The 10,241-nt window shown below is 44.0% G+C and overlaps 1 protein-coding gene across 2 annotated transcripts; it reads right to left on the reverse strand.

The window, feature by feature from the left end:
* Positions 1-299: 299 nt before the first annotated feature.
* pitpnb (phosphatidylinositol transfer protein, beta) lies at positions 300-10,180 on the reverse strand. 2 transcript variants are annotated; one of them, XM_086135327.1, is made up of 12 exons: positions 10,134-10,180; positions 8,240-8,270; positions 7,635-7,780; positions 7,454-7,545; positions 6,462-6,469; positions 6,088-6,162; positions 5,893-5,976; positions 4,727-4,804; positions 4,522-4,626; positions 4,232-4,354; positions 4,067-4,151; positions 300-3,384 (listed from the first exon to the last, which is right to left on the reverse strand). In XM_086135327.1, the coding sequence occupies exons 1-11, from the start codon at positions 10,157-10,159 to the stop codon at positions 4,104-4,106; spliced, it is 816 nt and encodes a 271-aa protein (XP_085991453.1). In that variant the 5' UTR covers positions 10,160-10,180; the 3' UTR covers positions 300-3,384; positions 4,067-4,103. The 2 variants fall into 2 exon arrangements, with proteins under 2 accessions (XP_085991453.1, XP_085991452.1); XM_086135326.1 differs by lacking the exon at positions 4,067-4,151.
* Between the last annotated feature and the right edge of the window lie 61 nt (positions 10,181-10,241).

Below are 10,241 nucleotides of genomic sequence, written 5' to 3' on the forward strand. Positions count from 1 at the left end.
GTACACCGTGAATTGTTTGTCAGCCAATCGCAGGGCACACACAGATAAACCACCATTTGGGCTCACAATCACACCCAGGGACATTTTGGAGCGCTCAATCAACCTGCCACGCATGTTTTTGTTGTGGGAGGAAACCAGAGTACCCAGATAAAACCCACGCAGGCAGGCAGAGAACATGCAAACTCCATGGAAAGGCGGGAGCTGGAATCGAAACCTGCGCCTCTGCACTGTGAGGCAGTCGTGCTAACCAGTGCCCACAATTATGAGCATGCAGTTAAAATAAAAAAAAACAGCACAAACATTTTTTTGAAATTTATTAATCGGTTGTGTTCTGTTGTCTAGACCTTCAGTCACAGCTTGCCAACTGTGAAAAATGAGAAAAAAAGAAACTAATAATTATACATTCACTACTGATACCCCTGAATGTTGCCTTTGCAACCAGTCCTTCCATCCCCAAAAAACAAAACAAAAATGACACACAATACTTTTTTTCTTTTTGCCACTGCTTGAAATAACAGGTGGTTGCCTATGATTCTAGTCCCTGGCTCACAGACAGCTGGCAAATGTTTTTCCCCTTTAACAAACAGACAGAAACAAAATCAAAACAGCAAACAAACAGCGAAAAGTAGCTGAGAAAACATGTAGTCCATCGTTTTGCTGTGTGAGATTAAAACAGGGCGAAGGAAAAAACAAACAGAAAAAAAATACCCTGCATTGTTTTGCTGTTAATACATGAAAAGCCTTTTGAGCATTTATTCCACATACTTGATATCCAGCTTAAGATCAATGTACAAGTAGCCTCTTTGTCCTTACTAGTAGAAAAATGTTACGCTACAACAAAACTATGACACAAGTGAGTTATTTTGGCATCCTTCATACCCGTCTTGAAGTTGTATTAGTCAGCCAAAAGTAGCACTAGTGGCAGGAGGGGGGGGGGGAGACTAGTTATAGTTACAGTATACAGTTATACTAATAGTACACGGAATTGTTTTACTAGTGAGGGCAAAGTACGAGTACATAGACCTTAAGGTGGTTTCAAGGGTACGGAACAGCATTTACTCAATATGTTTGATTTTAAGTGTGACAAGTAGTGGGTAAAAAATATATAGATTATCACCTTGTGCGCAGAATACTAGTTATGACAAACTGCCTACTAGGTCATAAAACGAAGCTGGATATGAAGGATATAGAATAAACTCTCAAAGGGATTTTCAGAACTCACTTGAATGGCAGTCGTTCCCACACATAAACAATTAGCTTTCCTGTACGCAGTTAAGTTACGTTTGCGTTACAGTATAAAATGACACATGAAAATGCTAGCGACCCCAGAAGTACACTTATGACAAACAGCACAACCTCAAAAGTCTTCCTTTCGTTCGTCGGCGATCCTCGTCCAAAACGTGACAAGCGTTTGACATCTACACACACGCGCTGCGGCTCACCCTTCGAAGGCCGTACTCGCGTGAGGCCATTCCAACCGTGTCTATGGTGTTTGGTTTTTTTGTTGTTGTTGTGTCATCATGACAGAGTCGAGCGATTTCATGAATTCGCTCACTGACGCAAGACGTTTATTTTCGTCAAATGGATGAAAATGTGTTCTTACATGTACAGTATTGTCAAGTACATTTTTCAACGAGTAGGCGTGAAAGGGGGACTCGCTCAGCTCACCTGTGAAATTCTGGTTTGTTAACCACTGTAATGACCGACAGATGCCTGTAGATGGGAGCGTTGCGTTGCTTGGGATTTGATATCAGCACAGCTTTGGAGTAGAAGACAGAGATTAGGGGGTGAATCCTGGCCTGTCACATCAATTATGAGAGCGAAAAATGTCCACATGATGCGAGTCGCAAGTGTTTAGACACCCCACACTTAAGGCGACGATGTTAAAGAGTTGCCAGTTCATGGGACAGATGATGAACGGCATGAAAAAAAACACACTGATGTTCAATTCTTAGTTGTAGAGCTACGTTTTTTTTTAAACCGTCAAAAGCCCTTTTTTGTCTTTTTATTTTACAGTTTGAGGATGTCAAAACAGCAAAAAATTAACCATCAAATTCACTGCTTTCTGGTTGACACTATTTCACAAAAAGCTCACCCCTCCCTGCCCATTTTGGGGGGGCAAACCAACACATGTCCTACTGTTGATTACAAACAGATGGAAAAAAATAGAAACAACCCCCTGCCCCAATGGTTAAAGAGGCACGCAAACTCCCTCTCTCTGTTTGGTGCTTTTATTTTCACAGAACACAATATTCTGCGGGTCTAGAAAGATCCGTCAAACTACTCTAAAACCGCTTGCAATGCAGAGCACTCGGAGTTCATTAATGATGCCTAAATTACATGCGTAACTGAGCGGTCTGTGAACCTTTTGGTCTTTGCGTATTATTACGAGGATTTATATTGATTTCTATTAAGTAAGGTTCTCCCTGTGGTGGCATGACAGTAATTACAGGCCACGCCTACATCACTTCCTGGAGCAGGCCAAAAGAGAGAGGAGTCTGCCGAAGTGCGCCTACATAACACCATTATATATTTGAGCACTTGTCAAAGGTTTTGGATCGAAGGTGTCAATAGGGCTCAAGCACAGTTCGAATGTGCCTCGTGTGAGTACGACTTGAAAATCTGCCGAAATTGCAGCAGAACACTTCAAAAGAGGGCTCGCACTCTTAACGACGCAGTCACACACGGTCCCAGGACATGGGTGCTAACAAAAAATAAAAAATAATGGACATGACATTAGTTGACGGGTGGAGGTGGTCTCGGGGTAAAGCTAAGTCAGGAGAGCACCCACCCGCCTCAGCAAGGACCCGTTTCGAGCGCAGGCATGCGCACAGTTGCCAACCGCAAGGAGGGGTGGGGGCTCCCTTCCGATAACACGGAGGCAAATACTGCGTTGAAGAACAGACAAAAACACGTAGAATAACAATGGGGGGAGCTCATCGTAAAAATGGTCCAACGGGTGCGCAAGTTGCCCGATTTTGGTGAGGACCTTGACGTCTAAAAAGCACATTCGTCTCCTAATGGTCAATTTAAAAGGCTCCACGTAAGAGTAAAAACAAAGCCCATCCGTCTGAATCACCAAGTATCATTTACATATCAGGCAAATTACGCCTGTGCAAAGAGGTCTTTTTTTTTTTGTCTCTGTGTATGTGTATATATATTTATATATATGCAAAACCAGGTTGTTGTTTTGTTGTTGGAGCAGAGTGGGGAGGGGTCTGTACATCAGCGGGGAACCAGGGCCACTTCCTCCTGGTGGTGGCAGCGGTGGTGGTGGTGGAGGTGGTGCGTGTCTCCGATGACATCATCAAGACAGGGTCGGGGTGGTTTGGCTCATTGCTCGTGAGCAGCACTGGTGCCTCGAATCGGACCGGTCTTACGCAGCTGGATGAGGTAAACAGCAAAAACAAACAAAAAGGATGAAAAGACACATCGAAATGAAACAGAGGTTATGCTACAAACGGGGAAAAATGTGGGTGAAAGGAGACAGCAACGGCAAGGAGTTGGAAGAGAAAGCAATGAGAGAAAGCGGATGACAAATAACGGATGACAAGCGCAACCACTTTGGTCAAAGTTGAGGCTTCTCAGTTATGGAAAACATAATTCAGAGCTAATGATCCATTAGCCATAGTGTCATTTTTTCTGAATAATAATAATATAATATAAGAAAAGGGGAAATGGAGCTCTTTTCTTTTGTAGCTGACTTTCAGAAAGATGACATTGAATGAATGATGTAATTAGTCTACTTTTACACATTTTCAGTGGAAACTGGCCATGAATAAAAGCTAAATCCCAGATGCACTACTTGCTGTCTTCTAAAGTTTAAAATCAACTTAGTTCGCATGCTGGTGAATGACTTTCAGCAAAGCTGGCACACTTATTAGTTGAATCCAGTTAAGGCCACCTGCCAAAGAGGTCAAATCTAACAGTGGTGGGATGTGAATAACGATAAAGAGGATGGCGCAGATGAGTTCAAGCGCGTTCAAAGCGTGATGAAGGACAAACAAAGAGCACAGAGCTCTCCATGCAGGCGGCAGTGGGCGGCTGGTCTCCATGCGTGACTTACTCCGCCAGCCTCTAGAGTTTGACTACAGCGACGGTGCCTACTCGTCTGTCGCCGAGGTGCCTCGCACGTCGCCCTTCTGACGCATCTAATGCAACATTACAAGGTTAACAAAAAGCGCCACCGGGCCATTTTTGGGGGTAGAGGAGCCAGGGGGAAGCTCTTTACCTCCTCCAGCTCCCTTTGGGTCTCCTCTTCCATGCGCCTGATGTCTTCCATGGTCAGACCCACCCACTTGTCCACCCAGCAGAACAGCTGGCGGTGGAAATTGGTGAAGATGCGCTTTTCTTGCTGTGGACACAAAACGACTGGAATCATACATTTGTGTCGCAAAGGCACGTTAGAAGTTTCGAGGTGCAGCATTTATCTCAACAGTCAATCCTCTCGGGTCGCTGTGCTGTGTTTCACGACAACGGAGGAACATTTGACGTGACAAGAAGCCGAGATGTGGGGCTTACCCTGTGGATGAAGTTCTCCACTCTGGTTTGAAAGCCCCACCACCGGAATTTGACGGAGACCAGCTTGTACGCGCACATGTACGGACAATCCGTCTTGAGCTCGTTCTGCGCGGGAGAAAGAGATGGAACTTCAACCCCACCAAAAACAAAAAACAAAACAACAACACAATAAGGTGGCTCAATTTCTGCTGCCTGTGTCGCTTACCTTCCACTCAGGGCCGAGGGGGCCTCTTCCAGTTTTCACTGAGTGGAAGAGGGAGGGATCCTCTTCTGCTTTGTAGTCCTGCAATAAAAGACAAATCAAGTGCCAAGTTGAAAATATAAGTAAGCAGATGACAATTACGGAGCCCAACAGACATCTCCAGAACTTTGTCACGTATTCCATAATGGAAATGGACACAAACGAGCCTCATCCACAAAATGTTCACATCGGAGATGTTATGTTCAATAAAAGGAAATTGGATATTTCCTACAATCACGTGACATATGATTTTTTTTTTTTTTTGGTGGGGAGGGGCACAATAGCTTCTTGCTGAAACTATGGGGGCATATCTACCTCAAGTGAAAAGAACGCCTACCTCCCATTTGCTAACAGCTGCGCATATGACGAGGTGCACATTTCTGCAATCACATTCTCAGTTGCTTATTTTTACTTCCCTTCACAAAAACATTTTTATTTCCAACTAGGTTCTATAGGTTATAGGTCACAACAGATTCAGTTTTCAAATAATTTATCGCAGTCTACTTTTTTTTTTTTTTTTAAATATCACCTGGAATTATAAAAGGGATGTGTCAACTGTTTATAGCCACTTAACCTTCAGAAATCGATTTTATGAGTTTTGCCACCACAGCCGAGAGGCTAAAAAGGGGTTTTGTTGTTCTTGCATGGTGCTGTTTTAATCCGGCAGGTCATCTGGAGGAAAGTGTGGGGAGCGCCCGCGGCAGATGGGACGTACCGCTTAAGGCCCACCTCTGCGCTGATCCCCTTAAGTCATTACGGCACTCGGGCCCGTGTGACAAACTCCAGCTCGAAGTGGGAGAAGCGCCCGAACGCCCTGCTCTTTGTGTTGAAAGCAGCGTACACCCGCAGGGGGGCTTAGAAGACAGGCCAATTATCGGTTCCATAAAGCGTTACAACACTGCCATGTCACGTTAATCCTCAGTTTACTTTCAATTTGTATTTATATCTGGATTGGTGGTTGAAATGCAACTGATCTTAAGGTGCTCTGTAAATACAACAGTGTTGAGTTGATTTGAATAAAATAGTAATGGAAAATTCAAAATTCTGTTGCAGACAAAAAAAAAAAAAAAAAAAAAGGGGATGGATGACATTAGCATTCCAGAGTTTATATGAAGCTGTTGAGAACTCACCCCTGCCGCCACTTCCTCTTTGTTGGCGATGTCTATGGGAACCACCTCCACGCTTCTCCACGTCTGCTCGTCCAGGTCATGCACCTGACACATGAGGCAGGACGGGATTACAGTCAGCAGCACAACATCTGCTGAGGGTGCATTACTGGAATGATGGCAGAATGGAGGAGCCGGTGTGCTTTTGCGCAGACTTACATTTTCTACTGTTCCCATGTCGGGCTTGTGCCACGTCTCGATCTTGATCTCAAAGTCATCTTTCATGTATTCGTTCTGCGTGGTGGGTAAGTATATCAGTATAAAGTCGGATATTTTTAAACAAGACATGATCTTATAAGAATAAAGTTGATGTGATCAGGCGGTGTTTACAGTTGTAGCTGATCTCAGACTTAGCGAGCGCGCCATGAATGGAGGCCGGGATTTACGGCTAAATCCAATAAACCAATAAGACGTTTAGATAGCCACCATGCTGCTTGGAACTACTGCAGCGTGATCCGCGGCCTAACGCTCGCCCGAAGACAGATGGCGCTACACTGCCAACGCGTGCCGATAAAGAGAAGGATGACACTCACCGTCACGACTGCAGAGGTGCGGCGGGAGGAAAGAAAAAAGCTGTTAGTGTCGCCAATCGTCACTTTCAAATATACAAACATTTCATTTCAAAGCACACTTTTCACCGACTATCATCACAAACAAAAATTTAAAAACCCCTGAAAAATGGGGAAGAAAACAAAACTCGCACCACCGTGACCTGGTTCCAGCCAAAGCACATTCTTCTGGTGTTTTGCTACCTTATATTTCACATTAGCTTAGTGATTAGCTTCTCAGTCTTTTGTTAATTGCTCCTCGTCGACCTTCAGCGATAACAACACTTGTCAGAAGTACAGCTTATTTGCTGCTGCGGAAGCAAGAATGAAAGAGTTGGGGGAGCGGGCTCACACCCCCGCTAGCTAGCCAGCCAGCTGCAACTCCAGGCGGGTGTGGTGCAAGTTAGTCTTGCACTTAGCATTCATAGTTTTGAAATCAATGAATAATCGTTTGATTCATTGTGATTTTAATTTCAATCCAAATTATTGTGATGACTTTTTCTATGATTACCCAGCTCTATTTGAGCGACATACTTTGAAGCCCTGTCTTTTTTGGCTTTGATCTTGCCCGCATCCTCTTTCTGCAGCAACCTGTCTTCTCCGACTTGACTTTTACCTTGTTATTGTTAAAAAAAATGTATAAAATAAATACGGTACAACATTCTGTACTGTATGACAAAGGCTTGCACAGTTCACGATGCACGGCACCCATACATCAAATTGCTCCATGCGCAGGGCTGAGTTTTTTTTTTTGCGATGGTCCAAGTCGGGTTGGGACGCATCGCATATTTCCAAAAATAAAATGACATACATTTCGCATTTTATTTATGCCATCAAACAATTGTTAATTCAATAATTGTACATAAAAATATGTGTGAATGACATACTCATCCATCCATCCAACTCCCGATGTTATTCCATGTACATGTAACACAATGTCCACCAATCAATACACTGCAATGTGTCTGGCGCCTTACCGGTGCGGCAGTAGGGGTATGCATTCCAGGCCTTTTCATGAAAAACAAACGCTGACTCTGGCGCGAGCATCCTCACGTATGCTGGGACTTTACTGCAAGGGAGCAAAAGACAAAGAGCCCGGTGAGAAGGCAACAGAGGGGCGTCCCTTGTAAAGTCCAGAAGTGAGAGTGGCAGACTGGCCTCTTTAGGTGGTAAATTTTGTGTGTGAACTGTCCCTTTTCGCCATCCTCCTCATATGGTTCGTTCTTCAGCACCTCGATGCCCTCGCCGCCGCCCGTCTCATTCTTGCTGGCCTCGGCAACGGAGTACAGCTGGCCCACTTGATACTGGTGACAGAAAGCACACCCCCGGATGAATGTACTGAACCCCATAAAATGGATTTTATGATTCCAACTGTGTGCGCGTGTGTGTGTGAGAGAGAGAGATTTTTTCACACAGCTTTTTTTTTTTTTATAAATAAATGGTACCAGTTCCACCTTGCCACCTCCTTTCTCCCTGCCAAAACTAATCTTGGTTCTCCGTGTACTCATTAGAGCTTGTTAGGCCACGCTGTTGCGCTTGATTTATCTTAAGGGCATTACTCAGTATGTGATCGCGAGAAGAAAACAACATTGAAAATTGAATGAAAGCAACCTCTGCAGAACATGATAGTTATGAATTGCTGAATTCAGGCCTGCTTGGTTTGAGGAATTATCCATCTTGGAGGTCAGATCATTGAACATTTGGCATCGTTCTTGAACGTAGCGTAACAGTGTAGTATGACTTTTCCATGCAATGACACTCACCTCTTCAACAGAAATGGGCAACACCACACGACTGCAGGCACAAAACAAAAAGAGAGGTGTGATTACGGCGATGTATATTCAAATCATAGCTTCAACTCAAATAAGGGGTGCCCAAATCCGATCCTTGACTGTCCCTAACCATCCTGTTTTACATGTCTCCCTCATCTAACACACCTGATTCAAATGGGCACCCCGCCAACTGCCCGAAGTCAGCTGGGATAGGCTCCAGCACAACCGCGACCCTTGTGAGGATAAGCGACTCAGATAATGCATTGATCTATGGAATGTGTCACAGTTACAACTACATTAGGGATACAATGCAATATAAACAGCAGGTAGGATCCATTTATTGTGATATTTGTTGTGCTATCAGTCCAGTTGAACTCACAAGCCATAAGGCATGGTGACAACAGGCACAATAACCAAATTGTTCGCTAGCTACATAGCAAAAATGTCCGTCATGACTCGAGTTATTAGCCTGGAAGATGGCTCATTAAAACTGATTACACAATTTTAACATGTCAATAAAACACGGATCAGTGATCATTGTGGGGCCCAAACCTTATGTTTAAAAAACGTGAGCGTTCAGTTCTGATTTATTTCCTCTGAATGTGTCACAGTCACAACTACAGTAGGGATATGTAGTGTTACACACAACATAATTGTAACCATGTAATATTAAAAGGGAATTTATTATTATCAAGATACGTACATACAGCGGATTGTTAGCTTTTTACCTTCCCAGAACAAGTCACGGCTTGAGTCACGAGCTAGCACAATAAAAAAAGATGACAGAATTTCACTGGGACAGTAAAAAATAAATGAAATAAAAATGACTGCTGACTATTATGCGCCCTGAACCCAAAGTTTGAAAACCTGCTTTCAAAAACAGGAAATCATTCTACCTGATTGGTCACTTTTCCTTTACTTCCTCAGAATTGTTATTTATTGTATTTGTCACGGCATTGACAAAGATTGCCAATTCTTTATTGATTTAATGAATTGCTGTTTGAAGTCACGAGCGACAGGTAAATTCACAGGCTTGAAATAGTTAAAATCTCTTGTCATGACTAATGACCAACTAATAACGCTATAAGGTGGTTTATTACCCAGTTAGGTACAACGTCGTGCTCGTAGTTTAAACACCGTTTTTAAATCTAAAACCTCGTTGTTTTACAGATTAGCCATGCTAACAGTTGGCATTTAATCGCCCCATCGAAAAGGGAGCAAGATGACAATGTACCAACCCACTTTCCACGTCCTCTTTCTCAACTCAACTCAAATGTATTTATAGAGCACTTTCAAACAGTCTGGGGGAAAAAGCGTGGGGGAGAGTCGTATAGTCGTTTAAAGTGTTCACAACACTGCCAGATATTGTGACATTTCTCTGTTGAGGTGGGCTGCGGGGCCAGGGAAGTGTTCTGGCTAGCAAAGCTCCTAGCCTCGCTTGTTAGCCTTTACGGCTAAATCCGACGGAGTCTTAATCTGTCCCTCAAAAGCTTAACATTACGACACTTTGGGGCTATAACGAGATGCTAACAGGTTATCCGAAGCTAGTGGGTTTAGCACACATAGCCCCAATGTTGAACGGGCTAAACGCGACGATCTGTGTGTGCTTTTTTTTATACGACTCATATTGAGTCGGAGGCTAATTGTCCACCCTCGCAGCTAGCGAGAGCTTTTCACTAGCGACGCCTTAAAAAGACCGGTGTCCCGTTAACCGCGTCCGTTATCCTGCCCGCTCTCAATATGTCTTTTGGAGGGCTACCGACTGACAAACCCGGCGAAATACGCCGCGTGTTCAAAGCTCGCTATAAAGCTCTTAAATGAATGAAAATGCGCCAAAACGATGATTAGGGGGGGAAAAGGGAAAAAACCAACACGTCAGACTCACTATTCCTTGATGAGCACCATCTTCATCCGCCGGTCTGCGCCTGCGCAGTGTCGAGGCAAAACGAGAAAGCACGGTCAACAAATTGGCCCCGCCCTCCGGGAGACATCG

This window comes from Hippocampus guttulatus, chromosome 17 (genome assembly GCF_054856545.1).
Source record: "Hippocampus guttulatus isolate MCC_2025c chromosome 17, RoL_Hgut_1.0, whole genome shotgun sequence".
Lineage (NCBI taxonomy): Eukaryota > Metazoa > Chordata > Actinopteri > Syngnathiformes > Syngnathidae > Hippocampus > Hippocampus guttulatus.

What these genes read in the sequence shown, in the direction of transcription:
- pitpnb (XM_086135326.1), bottom strand. Translation starts at nt 10,159, where the DNA reads ATGAAGATGGTGCTCATCAAGGAATA. An exon ending in AAAATTTACCACCTAAAGAG is followed by an intron (nt 7,546 to 7,634) that starts GCCAGTCTGCCA and finishes GCTCCCTTGCAG; the next exon opens with TAAAGTCCCAGCATACGTGA. An exon ending in CCCTCGGCCCTGAGTGGAAG is followed by an intron (nt 4,627 to 4,726) that starts GTAAGCGACACA and finishes TCTCCCGCGCAG; the next exon opens with AACGAGCTCAAGACGGATTG.